The sequence below is a fragment of the Sphaerodactylus townsendi genome, linkage group LG04 (genome assembly GCF_021028975.2).
Source record: "Sphaerodactylus townsendi isolate TG3544 linkage group LG04, MPM_Stown_v2.3, whole genome shotgun sequence".
NCBI classification, from domain to species: Eukaryota; Metazoa; Chordata; class Lepidosauria; order Squamata; family Sphaerodactylidae; genus Sphaerodactylus; species Sphaerodactylus townsendi.
In genome coordinates, this window is record NC_059428.1 from 67,470,253 (window position 1) to 67,490,453 (window position 20,201).

General features: G+C 41.2%; 1 protein-coding gene across 1 annotated transcript in view; it reads left to right on the forward strand.

Annotated features, from left to right (window-relative positions):
- Window positions 1-14,315, forward strand: part of SIM2 (SIM bHLH transcription factor 2) — a 58,552-nt gene extending 44,237 nt beyond the window's left edge. Inside the window, exons 9-11 of the mRNA XM_048495690.1 lie at window positions 3,968-4,136; window positions 7,282-7,687; window positions 9,899-14,315. Of these exons, the coding sequence (XP_048351647.1) occupies window positions 3,968-4,136; window positions 7,282-7,687; window positions 9,899-10,620 (1,297 nt within the window). The 3' untranslated portion in view covers window positions 10,621-14,315. The remainder of the gene's footprint in view (window positions 1-3,967; window positions 4,137-7,281; window positions 7,688-9,898) is intronic.
- Window positions 14,316-20,201: the final 5,886 nt, after the last annotated feature.

The window sequence follows — 20,201 nt, forward strand, 5'->3', positions numbered from 1 at the left end:
CCTCAAAAGGGAGCACTTGTGCGAAGGATAATGGTCGCTGAAAATTGAGGTTTTCATGGAAATTACCAGGCATCTTGGAGTCCCACTGGTGGACCTGTTCAACTTGCCACAGAACCATCAGCTTCCTGGGTACTTCGCGAGGTACCTCTGCCAGGCCGAGGCAGTGGACATCCTGACACTAAATGCCTTCCCTTCATTCTCAGATCTTCCAGCACTTCTCAGGAAAATCAAGGAGCAGAGAGCTACTGTGATCTTAGTTGCTGCCTTCTGGCCCAGGATGTCCTGTTTCTAACCACAATTCAACAGCTGGCAAGCTACCATCCAGATGGAATCTGTTACAGCAGGAGCCATTTCTTCATCCCAAGTTACGTTTAGCTGCTTGGAAGCTGAACATCAAAGCTGACCTGGGTCTCAGTCAGCAGGTAGCTGAGACCATCCTAGAGGGTAGGAAGGGGTCTACCACCAGGATATACAAGTGTACTTGGAAAGTATTTGTTAGGTGGTGCAGACACAAGGGAGTCAATCATATGTCGCCGTTGCTACTGTCCCTCCTTCAATTTCTTCAAGACAGGGTAGAACAAAGTCTTAAGTCATCCAATTAAGAAGACATATGGTAGTCATTGCATCCATAATACCTTCCTTGGATGGTTTTCCACTGTCAAGCCATCCACATGTGACGTATATTAAAGGGGGCCACTGCCAAAGAACCCATAATCATGCACCATTTCCCAACGTGGAAGTTAAACACAGTTCTTAATGTACTTACCAAGACACCACTTGAGCCTGTCAGGGACATTCCTTTAAAGATACTCCAAACAAAGACAATTTTCCTCATCACGGAGACTTCTGCGCATAGGGTATCAGATCTCAGGGCATTGTTAGTGAATTCCAACCTCTGCATTCAACACAAGGACAAAGTTGTTCTTTGCACAGATCCCTCTTTCAGTCCCAAAGCCTCTTCTAGATTCCATCTATGCCTAGAAATCCATTTACCTACTTTTTGCCCTAATCCCAAACACCCCAAAGAGCTGTTATGGCACAACCTGGACATACGTAGGACACTAAAGGCTTACCTGGTAAGAACTCAGGCCTTTAGGAAGATAGAGGTATTGTTTGTCTCCAAGTTGCTTCCAAAAAAGGGATGCAAGATCAACTGACATTTTTTGTGATACCTTGCTTATCTATAAATATAAAAATGGAACCATGCGTTTGTTGCTTCGAGAATAACCCTGCACCTGCTGGCCCAAACGCTCTGAAAATTTCACAGACCCTTACTTATTCCCCCGACTGTGTTTTTACGTACCTCCCGCTGTCAGACAACACACCTGAGCCAGGTAAAACATCTTTTTCCTGGCACACCAGACCATGAAGCTGCCTGTGTGTAGCTGTCACCCTTAGAATGTTCATGCCCTTAGAATGTTCATTCAGATGGCCAGATATGAGCAGTGAAAACAGTACATAGGCAATAACTCGAGTGGATGTGAAACACATACATATGTTGTTGTGTGAGACATCAGGTGGGGTTCCCCCGCTCACACGCAGGTACCTTTCACTCTCTGTGCCTCACCCACTACTACCACACAACACACCTACTCTCCTACACATTCAGTGGAGGGAGAGGGAAGGGACGGAGGAGGATGCATGCAAGGGAAGAGAAGTGAGGGAGGGGACAGAGAGTGAGGGGTAGCATGCAAGGGAGGGGAGGGAGTGGGCCCAGCATCTGGATATGACCCACCCACCCTAGCAGAGGGAGACAGAAGGGAGGGAGGGGTGGCATGCAAGGGAAGAGATGGTGGGAGAGGGGAGGGAGGGAGGGGGAGGCATGCAAGGGAGGAGAGGGAGGGGGCCCAGCATCTGGATATAACCACCCACTCTAGCAAAGGGAAAGGGGAGGGAGGTAGGGGGAGGGGTGCCATGCAAGGGAAGAGAAGTGAGGGAGGATGCGGTCACACATATCAATGACTTCGCACAGTATCAGCCTGCCCGTTTCCATGAGCACGTACTGCTGGCCTCTGCAATTGATTTGCTCCTACTGTTCCTTTTCCATTTCACCACAATAAGCTAGAGCAATGTGTGGCTGGGCCCCGCTAGTACCATAATAAATCTGTTAGCCTGCAACCAATGTTAGCCATATGGCTCAGGGGCCTCATCTGGCTTCTGAAAGGTACTTATGCAGTCTGCTAGGCAGTCCTGTTGGGGGGTTCCAGTCTTTCACTACACTGAGGAAGGGGCACAGCATAGCCAAGGTAGGGAGAGGAGCCAGTTGAGTTCTTTCTAACTGGCTGTTGCCACACAAGCCATCTGGATTTGTGAAGTAGACCCTGAGTGTGATGCACAGGGAGGTCTGTAGGAGTATCTTTATCTTCCAGTATTTTTATTTTTAACTTCCAATAGAATCTAGGTGGCATAAAAGTTCTTACTGTTCCAATACACGTAATTCCCATTCACAATATCCTTTATGCATCCTGGCAGCAGAGGTGGCCAGCAGTGTGCTTTGTAGAATATTGAGGCTTGATTTACACATGGATAGTATGGAACTTGGTAACCTGAGTGCTGTCCAGCATTCTTCTTTGGTTAGAATGGACACTGAGGCTACAATTCTAATGACATTAACCTGAGAGTAAATCCCATTGAATAAAATCTACCTCTGAGAAGATTTGCTTAGGATTGTTCTCTAGAAACAGCTGTGCTTAGTAGGGACATGTACAAGGAAGGCTCAGAGATAACAGGGGATGTTAAGCACCCTCTTCCTCCTCCTTCTCTCCTGTAAGTGCATTTCCTTTGCATTTCCATTATTTCACAGGCTTTAAGACATGCATTTGCTGAATTTGAGACAGGAGATAGTTACACCCATGTTCCCTGTGTTAAAAATATTAATATTAGGGGAGATGTGTGCTACGGTGCTGAAAAAAGTGAGCATACAGAACTCAATAAATACTAATGAAATTATTAATGCTAATTTCTATTAATACTAAATTAATAGTAGTGATATTAGCATCTTTTTTTGCATTTTGATAATTTATTATATGTATGGCCCAACTGAGTTACCTCTATGTTAGAGCTCTCATAACAAATTAATTTGTCACAGCTGGTCTAAAAGGTGGCCAAAAGTGATTCATGGTGTGATGTCACAACATTTACTGGGCAGACCTGTGCAGAGGTGGGATCCAGCAGGTTCTCACAGGTTCCCAAGAGTAGGTTACTAATTATTTGTGTGTGCCGAGAGGGGGTTACTAATTGGTGATTTTGCCACGTGATTTTTGCCTTAGTTACGCCCCTCCTCTCAGCAGTAGTGCGCAGAACTTGAAGCAGTCTAGCAGGAGGTGCACCAGCATGTGTGGCAGCCTGCACCTGCGTGCATTCGTTTCCTGCCCAAGGACTGGTGCAGCGGCTGCGTCCTTGCCACATCCCCGCCCAGAAATGCCCCGCCCCTGGAATGCCCGGCCATGCCCCCGTCGTGCCCCGCCCAGCCCCATTGGCGCTACTCCACAGTTTGAATCCCACCACCATGGGAACCTGTTACTAAAATTTTTGGATCCCACCACTGGACCTGTGTTATATGGGATGGTTTGCTGCTGCCTTTCCCAGTCATTTACATTTACCCCCAGTAAGCTGGGCACTCACCTTACCAACTTCAGAAGGATGGAAAGCTGAGTCAACCTAAACCTGAGTCAACCTCAATCTGTTGGGAACAAACTGAGATCACGAGCAGAGGTTTTATTGCAGTATTGCAGCTTACAGCCCTGTGCCACTGGTCTACAGGATGTCAACAGTTACAATTTTAAAGTTGAAGGCAAGCACCACAACCTACAACTTCTCTGTGTGGGGGGAACATGAAGAAATTTTCAAGTGCCTTAAACAAAGGTGTTTTTTTAAAAATATTTTAATACTACATTAGGATAGCAGTCACAATGAGAAGAAAAGACCACTTTTTAAAAACATTGCATTGTTGATTTTATTTTGACAGTGAAATAGAATATAAGGAACTTCAGTTATCGTTGGACCAGATTACAATTTCTAAGTCACAATTTTCATGCAGAAACTCAGTATCTACCTCACAAGAAACACGAAAAGCAACAAAACCTAGAAATAATAAAATGAAGACAAAACTTAGAACAACTCCTTATCCACAGCAGGTAATCCCTTATTCTGAAAAAAATGTCTAATTTGATAACACCACAACAAGCAGCACGTACATGATTGCAACTAGAATTGTTTGGACACCACTAGGATTTTCTTTGCAATTAAGGAGTATGTGTCGTATTGTATGGTCATAAAAATTGTTGCAGTGGTCTGTAGCATCATGAATAAAGGCTGCTGCAGTATCAAAAGTTGTATAATTGTTGCTGGTACTGGTACATCAACATGTGTCAAAACTGTTACAATAGCATGTGTCGAATTTGCTGCACGGCATCATTCACCTTTCAGACCGGTTCCTGGGATCAGCATGCAAAGTCATAACATAGTAATAAAGAAACAAGTAAAGAGGAGATAGTATGGAGGGGAGATGCTTCTACTTCTGGATAGATCCTGCCAGCCTGTGTGTTGTCAGCCACCCTTACATGCTTTGTGTGCCATAGTAACATACTATAATTAGCAGATTAGACATGAAGGGTGTCACTGTACCAGTGAAGGCTACTTGGTCAGATGCCTGAAGTAAGTCTTACAGTTTATAAGTTATATAAGACTGTAGAGGATTTCAAGCTGATGGAGAGCTGAAAAAGCCAGCAAAAAACCTCAGGGATATTGATTTAGCAGGCAAGTACAATATAGATGATTTATGGCCAAGGAGTAGTTGAAAGGGGGATGCGGATGGTAGAGTACATGGACAAAGAACAATGAGACCAAATAGTATCAAAGAAAAACACAGTAATCTGAACTTGCATTCAAAATAAGAAGAGAAGTGCAATTTCCTATTGCCTCCTTAGAGTTTTGTTAACCAAGTGGCTGTCTTCAGTTGTACAGACATTATGTAACCACTGGTCTGCTTAGTACAAAAAGGAATTATCCAAATGTGAATATTAAAAATGTCAGGAGAATATATGGCTACTCACATAAATGACTCTAAAGTTGTTACTTTTTAACAGATATATCTGCTTAACACAGGCATATGAGGGGAAATGAGGTCCGGAGACAACTCCTTCTCCAGGTGCCCCTCCACACTCGGGGGTGGGGCTGCCCACCTCTGAGCCCCGCTACTGCCCTCCGTGCAGGCTGGCATGGCCTGGAAAGACCTGCATGAAGGTTGGGGGGCTTGGTGGGCAGGGCACCCAGCACCAAGCCCCACCCCTTGACCTCCATGAAGGCCAAACCCCACCATCACCCACCCACCCAGGCCTCCGTGCAGGCCAGCAGAGCCTGGGAAGGCCTGCACAGAGGCCGGGGCAGGGCTTGGTGGTAGGCAGCCTTTTGGTCACATGGTGGAAGGGTGCCCCCCACATGACCAAAGGGCATGTGCCTGGGGACATGAGTGACCCCATATCCCTATAGGCCATACACCTCTGCTGCTTAAAAGTAAGGAACTCTAGCATTCTAGCTGCTGAAATACTTTTTCAATTATTTGAAATTTATTCAATAGCTGAAATAATTTTTCAATTATTCACATTTGGATAATTCCTTTTTGTACTAAGCAGACCAGTGGCTACATAATGTCTGTACAACTGAAGACAGCCACTTGGTTAACAAAACTCTAAGGAGGCAATAGGAAATTGCACTTCTCTTCTTATTTTGAATGCAAGTTCAGATTACTGTGTATTTCTTTGATACTATTTGGTCACATTGTTCTTTGTCCAGGAACTCTAGCATTCTAGCTGCTGAAATACTTTTTCAATTATTTGAAATTTATTCAATAGCTGAAATAATTTTTCAATTATTTGAAAAACACAGGCAGTTCCTAAGTCCCTTTAATTACCTGCTGGTGCTCTGTAAATTCCTGATAAGTAACACTTTCCAAATCTGTGGATCACTGATCAATTGCAAATGAAGTCATCTCTAAATACTGAAAAGCTTGACTAACAATTTGTGTTTGAAACATCAATACATTCTGGTTAAAACAGTGTTAATTATATATTTAACACCTGAATTCTGGCAAAAGCTGCAATGAAAATGATGATAGCTGCTCTGTTAAATATAGCTCATGTATTCCTACTTCATATTTATTCAATTCTGACCAATTGGAAAAAAGTCCATTCCACACAGCACAAAACAAGATGTCTGTGGGCCATCATAAAAAGAAGCAACTGACTCTTTTCATTCTGCACAACTAAAATAAAACTTCCGGAAGTTAACTTGAAAAGAGGCAACTTCTGGTGTCAGATGGGAAAAGAGGATGTTTCCAGCCCAACCATTTTGATCTCTGGTTAGTTTCACCCTCTGCTTGCACCTGACATTTTGTGTGCAGCTGAAGGAATTCTCTCTGCCGCCATTTGCTGAATGCCAGAAGTTTGCTTCACAGGCTCTGATCCTAGGTGTCTTTTCAGCCCAAAAAGTTCAGCCCAAATAGTTTTATTCAGTTGGTCCTGACAGTTCCTGCAATAATATAGTTTTACTATTTAAAAAAAATTTTTTGGAGGAGCTATATTCAAAGCTACGTAAATATGAGAATATTAGCTGCTCGGAAGACTTGCCTACCTCCCACTAAGAAGCATTGGGTTGACCTGCCCTTCATGGACTGATCTAGTTTTTCTGTGCAGTAAGAGAAAACTAGGTGAAACTGATCAGAGAGCAAAATAATTATGCAGGGGGAAACACCTATTGAGCTCTGCATTCCGCACAGCCAGGCAGTAAATGTCTTGCAAGTAGTTTAGGGGCGAAAGGTGCGCTTTGAAGCTTTCTCCAGAAAAGACACCTTGAGCTAAAATAAGGCATCCTGAGGATGTCTTGAGAAGAAAGCTGTGTGGAGTGCCTTCCCAGGAAGCCTTTTTTAAGCATCCCCAGGATGTCTTATTTAGACTGTGTGGAACAGACCAGATAAAATAAAAAGTGTATCTAAGCATGTGCAAGTTGTCTCTCCTTCCAAACACTGAGTACTCACAGCCTGCCCTGTCCATTTAACATTAAAAAGCCTGGCATCCCTGAAGTCAGACGGCAACAGTCCAAGAGAGTTTGAACCCTAGTACTTCCCCTTTTAGACATTAGCCATTGCCAGTTCAGTTTATATGAATTGGTGTGACTGCAGTTCAAGGTAATACTTGGCTGCAGTGCACTCTGTTAGTCTGTTACGTTGACAGATTTCAGAGTCAGCTATTAAACACTTTTCTTTCTTTTTATTTGCTTTTTCAGCAATACGGCTCCTTCCAGACAGACAAACTGGAATGTAGCCAGGGTGGAAGCTGGAGATCCAACTCTACAGCAAATTCTGCCACCATCCAAGAACAAGCCTTCCATTCAGAAAACAGCGAACTTTTATACACCCCATCATACAGCTTACCTTTTTCTTACCATTATGGACACTTCCCTGTAGACCCTCATGTATTCAGCAGCAAAAAACAAATGCTGCCTTCTAAATTTGGGCAGTCTCAAGGAACACCTTGCGAAGTAGCTCGTTTTTTTTTAAGTACACTGCAGACAAGTGGAGAGTGCCAGTGGCATTATGCCAATTCTCTTGTACCAAGCAGCCAACCATGTAAAAGTCCTCCTGATCAGCCAGCAAGCACTGTACGCCATGATCTCTTACAGGGTTATGAAGGTATGTGTTTCATTTTTTTAAAAAAAAGTCTGAATCTGGTATACTCAAGAAAAAAACTTTAATATTTTTAATTCTTGTCAGTTATTGAAGGGATGTCATCTACCATTTTAAAAACTCCCTAAATGAAAAAAATGTATTTTTATGTTGCTCTGGTTTTTTTCATTATTTAATATTTTTGTTCATGAAAATGTAAGAGACCGATGGGTTGTTAAATGCAGGACAGATTCTCAACCTGGCTTCAAAAATCTGTGAAAACAGTAGTGTATGAACAGTACACTATGAACAGTACAGTATGAACAGTAGTTCATACTGAAGTTTGCATTTGAGTTTATATTTCTGTTTGAATGTGATTTAACATTTAAGAGGAATTTATGTTGATTTTTTTTACAGTTATAGCCTAAAACAGGAAGCCAAAATCCAGTTTGATTTGCTACATGAGGTGCATTCACTATAGACAATCTCAGAATGTAACCATTTTGCTTTTGGTTGCCCACATAGCAGCTGGGGAGGGAAACTTACATTAGAAAAAGGGTGTGGGGGAAAGGTTAAACATTGTTCGGTCTGGGAACCTTAAGCCAATGAATGAACTCTGAGGTATTGATCAGTAGCGTTTATTGATGAGGCATCAAAGCACCAAAGCTTGGCAAAGCCAGTTTTGATAAACTTTTGCCATCTCCTTTATCCCCGTTGCAAGTCTCTTTCCCAAGAAGTTGTGAAAAACAGTTCCTGGAGCTGAGGCGCCCCAAGGTTTGTGGCAGATAGTAAAAGAGAGCCACCTGGCTTTCTGCCCCACGAGATAATGGATGTAACTCTTTTTTCATGGGACCAGGGAAGCCTAGCTATCTATGGAGCATGTGAAGTCATAAAGTAAAGATTGAGGAAAGAATGCCCTAGATGGTAGTGGTTACATATAGCAGGCTGGTTACATATATCTTTTAGCAGCATTGATTTGTTGTTTTAAGCAGTTACATTGAGTTGGGAACGCATCTAAATCCCACAGATACTAATCCCCTGACACACATGCCTTCCTCATGCTGCTCCCATGATTTTTTTTAAAAAGCAAGTACTGCTGATAGATTTCCTACTGCCATCAGAGGCATCCCCACAAACTACCGAGTGGTAAAAAATTACATAAGTTTTCTTGTAGGATCCTAACAATGCTGTGAACTGTAGAAATTTTGTTATGTTTCATGGAGTCATATTAGAGCAGATATTTGACTGCAGTATCTTAGATCTCATAGCATTTTTTCCCCAATACATCCATGTTCACAGTACTTATTTTTGGGTGCTCATTTATGGACGTTTCCACCAACTAGAATAAATGCAAGAATTAAAATGCAAATCTCCCCCTTTTTAAGTCTGACTTTGCAATGGGCCATTAAGTCGGTAAATGTGTATCACCAGTGGTGGGATCCAAAAATTTTAGTAACAGGTTCCCATGGTGGTGGGATTCAAACTGTGGCGTAGTGCCAATCGGGCTGGGCGGGGCACGATGGGGCGTGGCCGGGCATTCTGGGACGGGGCATTGCTGGGCGGGGATGTGGCAAGGATGCAGCCGCTGCACTGATCCTTGGGCAGGAAACGAATGCACGCAGGTGCAGGCTGCCACGCACGCCGGTGCACCTTCTGCCAGACTGCTTCAAGTTCTGCGCGCTACTGCTGAGGAGTGGAGGGGCGTAACTAAGGCAAAAATCACGGGGCAAAATCACCAATTAGTAACCTCCTCTCGGCACACACAAATAATTAGTAACCTACTCTCGGGAACCTGTGAGAACCTGCTGGATCCCACCTCTGTGTATCACCCAAAATTATAAAAATAAACTCAACCATTAAAACACTGATAGCTTTAAGAATTCCAGGAACTTCAGCTCCAGTTGCTGAAAAGAACAGTTATCAATTAATTTTTGTTTTATTTTATTACATTTTATAGCCTCCCATCCTCTGGCTATGCTACCCTGAGGGAACTTGAGACATTCTGAGAACCTTCTGTTCTCCATCTTGCAATTTATGATGAAGGTGCTCCTCCATTTCCCTTTACCATTGTAAACAGAACATAGCAGCTCCCTAGTTTGGCTAAAAATTTATGAACAAATGTACCTGCTGTTAAGTAAACTTTGCAGCATCCTTGTTCAGACTCATAAAAATAACAGTTTTTATTTTAGCTTCTATGTCAAGTTGCTTTCTTAATACATCTATTTTTTTCTCCCCAAGTGCCCCTACCAAACAGAAGATACAGCCAAGAAAGTGCATCTGACAGCTTTGCAGGCTGTGCAAACTTAATATCCACCAGTAGATACAAAGAAGAGGTCTATGATTCCAACATTATAAAACACAGTAAGATGGAAAGCAGAATATACCCTACACATCATCATCATGACATTAAAGAAGAGAATAAGCTAGTTTTCGCCAGAGATTTACAAGAAAAAAATCACACTAGTGAGAAGCCCTTCCCAAACTCTTTAGCCACTTCATTTTTGTCAAAATCAGAATGTTTTCAAACTAAAGCTATTGGACACCTTCTCCCAGTTCCAACTGTATATGAACAAACAAGGAGAATGTGTATGAAAGAACCAAAATTTGAGCATATTGCCCATCATGCAACAAATCTAGGTGAGATGGAAACTGAGGAGAGAATGATGGGAAAACTTGATTATGACTCTGAAAATGATCACACAGCGGATGTAAGGCACACAGGACAAGTTCCATTTGTACTTCTGAACTATCATCGTGTTTTAGCCAAGCATGGCACATTTCAGGCTGCTTCGTGTACTACAACAGGACAGGTAGCAGAAAACTTTGGACATGCTTCTGAAGAGAGGAGTACATTTTACAAAAACCAAAGTCCCTTATCAGCCTCCTCCCCAGAGATTCACAAGGAGCCTCCACTTCCCCATTATATTGGAACTTCTGTAATAATAGCTAATGGAAGGTGACAACAATACAAACTGGTTTTTAGTGAAAAACAAATTAAAGCAAACTGTAACGAAAGCATGAGTATACATGGTTCCAGTTAGTGAGCATGGTTCAGTGAGATACAAACTTGCATGCATTCTTGGCAAGCCATGTGTAACAGTACCTTTAGGGTCAGAAAGAAGTCTAGCTTCAGTGCTGCATTGCTCCTGATTAATCTGTGCAGTTGACACGACCAGCAAAAAGCCATGTAATGATCTTTTTTATTTTTAAAGAGTACAACTTAAATTATAGGAGCTCTTGAGTACTGATATGTTGATTTTTTCATATAAAATGTGATCCCAAAATGGGTTTTGAATATAGACAGCCTGACAAAGGAGACAGTACCATTATTATCTGTGAAAGTCTCTTAAATTGCCTTTAGATACATTCACATCTTGGGAACGTGTTGAGGATTTGAATTCCTGAAATTAAATCTTTAATTTTGAATATGGATATATTTTACATGGCAGCCAAGAATTGGCTACTATGTGACTACTATGCATTGTTAAACAATTAAAATCGACCAGCCCAGTATGCCTGGAAGTAACTACCAAAGAGTACATTGTTTTTCGCTTTGTATGGAAAAAGCTATGGGAAAAAATAATTTCAAAAAAGGCTCTCAAAGGTTTTCCTGTTCATAAATACACTTTCAAGCTATAATAGTATGTCCAAAATAGAGAAATCAAGAAAAATGTTCTATCAGTTTGCCTTTAGTAAAGAAATCTGAAATCTTCATTTTCAGCAAACATTTCCCTTGATGGAGTTTTGTTTTTCAGTCCAGTAGATTGTAGAGCTTTTTCAGCATATCTAGCTAATCTATAGTAAACTGCATTCAGAAAAAGCACTGATGATGGAGAGCGTTATTAGGCATCTAATCTTGTTCTGCATTTTCAGTAGAGCACAAGCCATGTTGGAGTTTTTGTTTTGTTTTGTTCTGTAATGTTGGCTTTTACACAGAAGGAGCCGCTTCACAGTGACAGCTGTCATCTTTGTATAGTTGTTGACTTGCACATTAAATAGTTTCTTACTTATGATAACTTGACAAAATGCTCCACAATATGTAAAATAGTATGTATGATAATACACATTGGCATTAAAGATTGTGAGCAGTAGAGTCACGTTATCTTTTAATTTGCACTGATTAGTTCTATTTCTTAGCATTTGTTGAAGGCTGAACTACATTAAATAGGTAAAAGGACCCAGATAATATCCACTAGAGGTGGCAGCAAATGGCAGTTTAGCTATTGTCTTCAGTATGGCTAAATCTGAGGTAAAATTATTTCCCTAACAAAACATATTTAATGTATATTGTGCAATGTAGAAAACACGTTTTCATTTACTGCAGTTTTTTAAATTTTAATAAATTGAAATTAATAATAGGCATTTCTTAAAACTTTTACTGAATACAGGCATAGCAATAAAATCCATTATCTTTTAGAGATTTATAACAGTGCAGTCCTAAGCAGTTATATCTTTATAAGTCTGTTGAAGTTCACAGAGTGAAAGTGTCCCTTTATTTTAAGTCAACAGCCCAGAAAGTATAAGCCAAGGTTCTGGGTACACAATTGCTATAAGATGCACAACAGTAAGTTATTTTTCTTCTCTGAATAATGTTTGCTTAAGCATTTCTTTGTTGTCTTGCTTCTTTTGCTCACTCTTCTTTCAACTTGAGAACAAAGTGCTTCCAGATGAACAGGTTATCATTCTTTCATCTTAGCATACTCGGAGAAGCTTTTACAGTGTTTCCTAAGTTTGTCTGGGGGGCTGGGGGGCTTAACATTGTACAGGTTCAATACTGACTTCACATGCAGTATTGGTCCTGTTCTCATATAAGGTATTCTATTATACAGTCTGATGCATCTGAAAGAGTGAATATTTTTGAAGACATTTATACCCTCCTTTTTTTCCACAGCGAGAGCTGAAATTGACAACATTGTTCTATTCTAGAGAGATTTATTTTCACAATAACAATCACCCTGTGTTTGACCCAAAGTCATGTAGCAGGTATCTGTAGCAGAGTGTGGACTGAAACTGGGTCTTCCAGATCTTGTCACATCAGTATACTATATCGACTCTGATAACACATTTTGGGGAACCCATGACTATATAAGGCAGAGCTATAGACAGCTTATCATTCATGTAATAATGTGAAACTCTTCAGTTAATTTAAAATAGTGGGTTAGAATTTACCATTTATTAGTGCTGAAACCAACAAGAATATTATGCAAATTATATTCCCTGAATCCTTGTCATTGAGATTAAATTTTGTTTTAAAACTGCTTAAAATACAAGGTTCATCTTCGGTTTCAGTGCAACCACACATTGGGACTGGGCCTGTGCATAGGCCTGCTGTTTGGCAACAGGAGGGGGCATCCTCCTCTCCAGACCATGATGCGACGGCTCCTTCCCGCTCAAACTGTCACATGGTCTGGGGGGTGCTCCATCTCCATTCAGTTCATTTTTTGCCACTGTTTGGCAGAGATGTCCGTTGTGAGTTTTTACCCTCTCTTGCTGAATTCACTTTCCTGTGGTGGGTTTTGTTGGCCCAGTGTGCCCAGCTGAGGTAGCTTTTGCTAACATAGTCTCCCCTACTTTACTTATTCACTGGATGGGGTTCGTCTGCCATGGCATCCAAACCAATGTTTAAGAACTGCACCCAGTGCTCTACCAACATGACATAGAGATGAGCATGACTTTTGCCTCCTATGCTTGGGAGAGGCACCCAATGTCCAGGCTTGTTGGATTTGCCACGCTGTCGCCCCTAAAGCCCACTTGGATAGAGCATTTCATCTCAAAGTGGCACTTTGGGAGAAGACTTTATCCATGGGCACCCCCCCCCCTCCCCCGGATGGTCCCAGTACTCCCAGTGTTTCTTCCTCTCACTCAGCACCACCTCTGAGGACTTTGTCCATTCCACCTGCTGATCTGAACCGTTCACCCCACTTGGTTCTGTTGGATCCATCCTCCATTCCATCCAAGCATGAGAGTTCAGCAGATTTTATTGCAACTTTGTCTAAATGCTCCATTCCATCCAGCACTACAGAACTGTTTACTAAGAAGAAGCCAAAAAGGATAAGCACAGTTCCAAGAAACACAGGGAGCTTCTGGCTGCGCTTCAGCTCCCTACTCCAGAGGAGACATTCATTAACCCCAAGGACTCTATTCCTGGGATCTGAGTCCCCAGAGCCTTTACTACTGGATCCCATTTCTGGGGTGTTGCCTGATCCATCAACCCCGCTTTCCCAACCAATGAGACAACAAGCCCCTTGGCCGCAGGGTTTTCCCTGATATACTGAAGCCTCCAACCCCAGCTCCACCTAGAGGCTTTCTGGGCAATCAGAGTGTGTTTCCCTTCCAGCCTGCTCCTTCCTCTACAGCTGAGTTTGAGGCAGAGAATGGAGAAGTCAAGGACTCCTCCTGCTCAGGAAGCCTTGTTAGCACCTCTCCTGATAATGACCTGAGTGACCCTGATCCTGTTTCACTTAGCAAAGACTTGAGACTCTACAGTGAACAAATGCTCAGGATGGCCAGGGCACTGGACATTGATGTTGCCAGTTCTGCCACCAGACCTAAGGACAAGATCCTAAGTAGACAGTATTCAGGATTTCCTGGTGTCATCGCCTTTCCTATTCTAGAGGGCCTTTCAGACCTCACATTGCCTTCATGGCTAAACCAAGGGAGCAATAGAGGAGATTGACCCCAAGTCTGACCCTTGGGGTTTCTTTTCTAAGGTTTTTGTGGTCAAAAAGAAAGGTTTTAGACCCATTTTAAATTTAAGAGAGATTAACAAGTTTCTTATTGTGTCAAAGTTCAGGATGGTAACACTTCCTAATGTCTTGGAGTTATTTGCAATCAATACTTGGTTCACTGTTGATTTGAAGGACGCTTACTTTCATGTGTCCATTCACACAGATCACAGGGAATACCTCAGCTTTAGGTATGGTGGAAAGCTTTCCATTACACTGACCTCCCTTTCAGTTTGGCCACTGCCTCAAGGGTCTTTACCAAATGCATGGCTGTGGTAGTGGCATTCCTTCACACCAAGGACTATTCCATTTTCCCCTACTTTGACAACTGGCTCATTACAGCACAGTCTGCAGAGATTTTATGTGCCCTTACGAAGATGATTGTTTCCACATGCAATAGATTAGACTTGGTTATTAATTAGTCAAAGTCTATACTGACACCCTCTACCAGAATTTACTTTATTGATGTGATCCTTGACTCACAGTCTGCTAGGGCATTTTTACCTGAGGACAGGGAGGCCCCTATCATTAAGATTGCCTGGTTCTTTTAATGCTAACTGATGGCAGTCTGTTCACTCTATCCAATGCCTCTTAGGTCTTAAGGCATCCACTACTGCCGTGATAGAACACTTAATTCTCAGGATGCATCCATTACAACTCTGGTCTGTGAGGCACTTCAATTCGGCATTCCATTACCCTCAACTTCACATGTCTATCGCCACGGTAGTAATTAGAAGTTTACAGTGGTGGCAATCTCGCACTAACTTATTTGAGGGGAGGCCCTTTGGGGTATGGAATCCCCAAATACATTCACCACTGTGTCTCCTTACAGGGCTGAGTGGCCCATTGTCAGGGTCACATGATTCCGGGCTACTGGGAGTCAGACCAGAGCATGCCTCATATTCACCTTATCAGTGGAGGGTGGTCAAATTTGCCCTTACCTCCTTCGCATATATCATTCACAGAAACAGTGGCCTGATTCAATCTGACAACACTTGTGCTGTTTTCTATCTTGACGTAAGGGTTCAACCCTCTTATGACCAGAATCATTAGTGACTTGGGAGTTAACCCTGTCATACAATGTCTCGCTCAAGGTGATTCACATTGCAGGAAAGGGCAATTGCCTAGCAGACATCCTCAGCTGATACTTTGTTACAAACCATGAATGGAGACTACAGGACTGAATAGAGACTCTTCCCTATTTTCCAGCAATGGGGTTTCCTTCAACTAGACCTAACTGAGCAAAGGCTCAGAGATTTTGCTCACTGGTGGGTCACAACCTGACATGCTTGGGAGATGTTTTTCAAATCCATTGGTTGGAGCATCTACTCTATGCTTCCCTCCTTCCTTCTGGTAGCCAGGGTACTGTGAAAGATTCTTGCAAATGATGAACATTGCATTCTGATAGCTCCCCACTGGCCAAGACAAATTTGGTTTTCCACTCTACTGAATATAGCAGACCCAAATTTTATTACCCTGCCCCTCAAGAGGAATCTTCTGATGTGGGATGATTTGTATCACCACGATATCCCCAGGCTTCACTTCACAGCATGGCATATACAGGCAACAAGGAAAGGCTCTCTGAGGATGTCCATGAGGTGATTTAGCAGGCTTGCAAGCCTTCCACACATTATTCTTATGGTAGAAAGTTGGACTCTTTCTCACTGTGGATCTCTACCAAAAGTGCTAACCCCTTTAGCTGTCTTTACTGTTGGACTTCCTGTTGATTTTAGCCAAAATGAGAGTGGCTGTCTTCTCTATCAGGGTGCATTTAGCAACCATCTCTGCACACCATGACCTTATCAAGTGTTCTCTCAACCCTTGGCTAAAAGGTTCCTGAAGAAACTCGGGACATGTTTCTCCCTCACCCTAGGATAGCCCTGCAATGGTCATTCTCCCTAGTTCTATCCAAGTTAATGGGTTCCTTATTTGAATCCCTGCAGTCCTGTGAATTCCAATACCTATCCCTCAAGGTTGCCCTGTTGGTGGCCATCACTTCTACAAGAAGATTTTGTGAATTGGCAGCCTTTTGAGTTGACCCGCCCCCTTTAAAGGTGTTTAATGAAAAGGGGTTGTTACATCCCAGTCTTGATTTCTTGCCCAACGGCTTTTCACCTATCTCAGCAGGTGGTTTTGCCTGTCTTCTTTCCTCACCCTTCTAATGAGGGAGAGAGGACCCTGCATTCGTTATATGTAAAGAGGATGTTATTGTATTACATAGGTAGAACAAAGCAGTTTCATGTTGACAAATCCCTTTTTATTAGTTATGCTGGTCCAAAGCAGAATAGAGCTGCCTCAGCTCAGTCACGAGTTGTTTCTGCTGTCCATCAATGTTATCAGCTTGCAGGAAGAACTTGTTCATTTGGCATCAGGGCTTATTTGACAGGGAGCTCTGCGGCTTTCCATTGTTATGTTCCTCTTCACAAGATCTGCAAGGCCAGAACCTGGTAATCTGAGGACACATTTATTTCTCATTATGCACTGGACCTACAATCCAGAGCAGATGCAGATGTTGGAAAGGCTGTCCTGCACTCGTTGTTCCAGTGGAAAGTGTTCTCTGTCTCCTGTTTTTTTTTGGTATGCTAACTAGAATCCCAATGTGGTGCTGCACTGAAGACCAAAGATGAAGATAGGGTTGTACTTACCTGTAACTACTGTTCGTCGAGGTCTTTTGGGCAGACACACATTCCCTCCTTCCTGCCCTGCTGTGAACCTTCTTCAGGTCTCCATTAGAGAGAGTTTTTCTTTTGGCTCTCTGCCTTTTTGTGACTGGTGTGGAGAGATTTATGGTGGCAATCAGGAACTAAGGGGAGGGTCCCCCCCGACCACATTTGGTTTGAGCGGGAAGGAGCCATTGCATCAGGCATCACAATTCTTGTTGCTATGTCAAACTGCGTGCAGTTACAGTCCCAATGTGTGTCTGCACAGAAGACCTCAATGAACAGTAATTACAGGTAAATGCAACCTTGTCTTACAGCCCAGTTTGGGAAATCTCACTGTAACAAATAACACTCATGAGTCTCCAGCATGCATTGTGCTGGGCTTTTCAGGACACAATGTGAAGATTTTGTACTACTGTCTCTATTAGCATTGCCTTCATTTGTGTGATATTGTACCAGAATAACAGCTCTACCAAACTAAGTATTTACTGACACAACAAAAATTAGGATCACCCTTATATTACCTCAATATAGGCAATATTATCAGTGACCTCATTTTATTAACGGCATTTTGGGATCACAAATTGATGGAGGTGAATTTTCCCTGTAGTCGCCAAACAAAAATATTCTCAAAGTCCTGTAAGTATAATTGCAAATAGCAATTGAAGAACATGGTATAAAAGAGCTTTTATAAGTGAGTCCCAGAGGTGGGATCCAACCAGTTCTCACCACTTCTCTAGAAGTGGTTACTAATTTTTTCTGAGTGCCGAGAAGGGGCTACTAAAGCAACCTCCCTGCCCAATAGGGACTGGAGGTGCGTGTGTGCGGCAGCGCCACTGTTTGAATCCCACCACCATTGGAACCTGTTATTAATTTTTTTGGATCCCACCACTGGTGAGTCCTATCACAATAACATATTATCAGATACACATTTTCAATTTTTTTACCATATTTTATTTTCAGTGTTTCAAACCAGTGGCCATTCATATGTTCAACTGAGATTTTGGAAGTATATCATACATATTCACTTCATTATGACTAAGATGCTACCTGACAGATTAAAAGAAATCTGATACACAGCTGTAGTATTCCAAAAAATTCCTTAAACCTCATTTTGGTTTTGGGTTTTTTTAAATAAAAGAAAATGTTTGGGAAAATGCACATTTTAATTGTTTTCTTAATGGTGTTCAGGTAATACCTGACTGCTGGCTGTTTTAATTAAACTGTATTTTTTACTGTTACTTAAGAAAATGTATATTTCTGAGTATGTATTTGAATTTGAGCTAAAACATTTCTGTTCATAAAATATTCAGTTACATGTCATATCAAATGTGGCATGTTTGTACTTGAAACTTAAACGAAGAATTCCACACAAAAGTGAGAGTTCAGAGAATTAACACAGAAACTACCAGTATCTACATTGTACGTTGCTAAATTTATTTAAGAGTAAAAACTCCCCAACCTTTTTTGTTTGTAAAATAAAATGGAAATTGAAGCCTAAAAGAAAGCAGGGAATTTTAAACGTTAATTTCATGTGGCTATTCATTCTAACCGCTAGATTATAAGCCATAAACACCTTTACCATTGACCTCCGTGGGGTTCTTCACATAGATGGTACTTTGAACCTGATACAAAATCTGTTTGCCTGTGTGTGTGTGTGTGTGTGTGTGTGTGTGTGTGTGTGTGTGTGTGTGTGTGAGAGAATGGCAATGAACAGTATAATCACTCAACACTGGTTTGGTATCATACTGACAGAAACGTGACAACACATGGTATATGTATATTACAAACTGCTCTGCTGATTTGTAGGTACTCTCCAAGTAATGCACATTGGTTAAAATCTATCAATTTAACAGCAGACCATTTTAAGATATAGAATTAAGGATACTAGTTAATGATATGGCATTCTTAACAATTGCTATTTTTAAAAATCATTGTTCAATTCTTAACTCATTTGAAAGAAACTATTTTTATTTCCCTGTTCAGAAACATTAGAATTTGATTTTAAATATATGATGCAATTATTGAATAAAAAGTATGTGGAAAAAGCAACGCACATAAACACATACAATCTATTAATGTTTAGGATTATATATTTACTCAATTAAATTGTAAAGCGTCTTTGCTTATTTATTATGTAAGACAAAAATGTTAAATAAAATAATGTAGTCAAAGGACTAAATGGATTTCCATTATTTGCTTGGTTTTACAAGTATCAATCATACATTAATAAAATACACAAAATTAAAAGTTAAATGTATATTGTATTTTTAAAATTAAAACATTTGTCAAATTTTTGTACATAATTCTGTCAATGGAGGACTTGGTTGCTTTGTTCCTCTCCGCATAGCAATTTTGGAAAAATAATTGTATTTTGAAGGACTGATCCAGAGCTTTTGAGTACATGCTACACAGCTTCAATTACATGCTTTAAATTGCTTTGCACAGTCTCCCCCAACCAACTATAACCTATGTGCATTTTGGGGGAAATAAGTTACATTGATATGACAAGAATTTATTTCCAAGCAAAAGCTTTAAGCATCAAAGTGACTTCTTCCTTGAAAATGACGGAATAGCAGATCTTCATTTTGTCTAATCTGCCTGTGAATCTTGCCCAGCAGAGAAGCAGCTGGTTTTTATGGCATCTCTCCCCACTGCATAACTCCAATAAAAGTGGTATATTTTCTCTATGATGCTTTCTTGGTCATACATACAGCACTTGTGCTGGCAGTTATAATCTTATTTTGCCTTCAAATATGCTCCTAGAGTCAGAGCTGTGTAAATGAAATTTTATGGTTCCAGTAAAACCAACAACTTTTATTTTAGAAACCTGTATTTGGTCTTAAAGGGGGTGGGGGGGACATGATTGATAGCATAAAGTTAAGACATTCAATATGATTTTTAGTCAGAGACACATTTATGCAGGATATATAATTTAAAATGTTAGAGGGTAATGAACTACTAAATAAAGTTTATTTTTAAGTCTATCTGATGAGAATTACTGCCTGGCTACAATTCTGGTCTTCTTTTTGGATTCACATACCAACACTACTGAATTCTGTCAATAAACTCAACAGATATTCAAAATATGTAATTAGGAGTTTTATAGCTTAGTCCAGAATAAAAATTCATATTGCAAGAAATATCATCAGTATA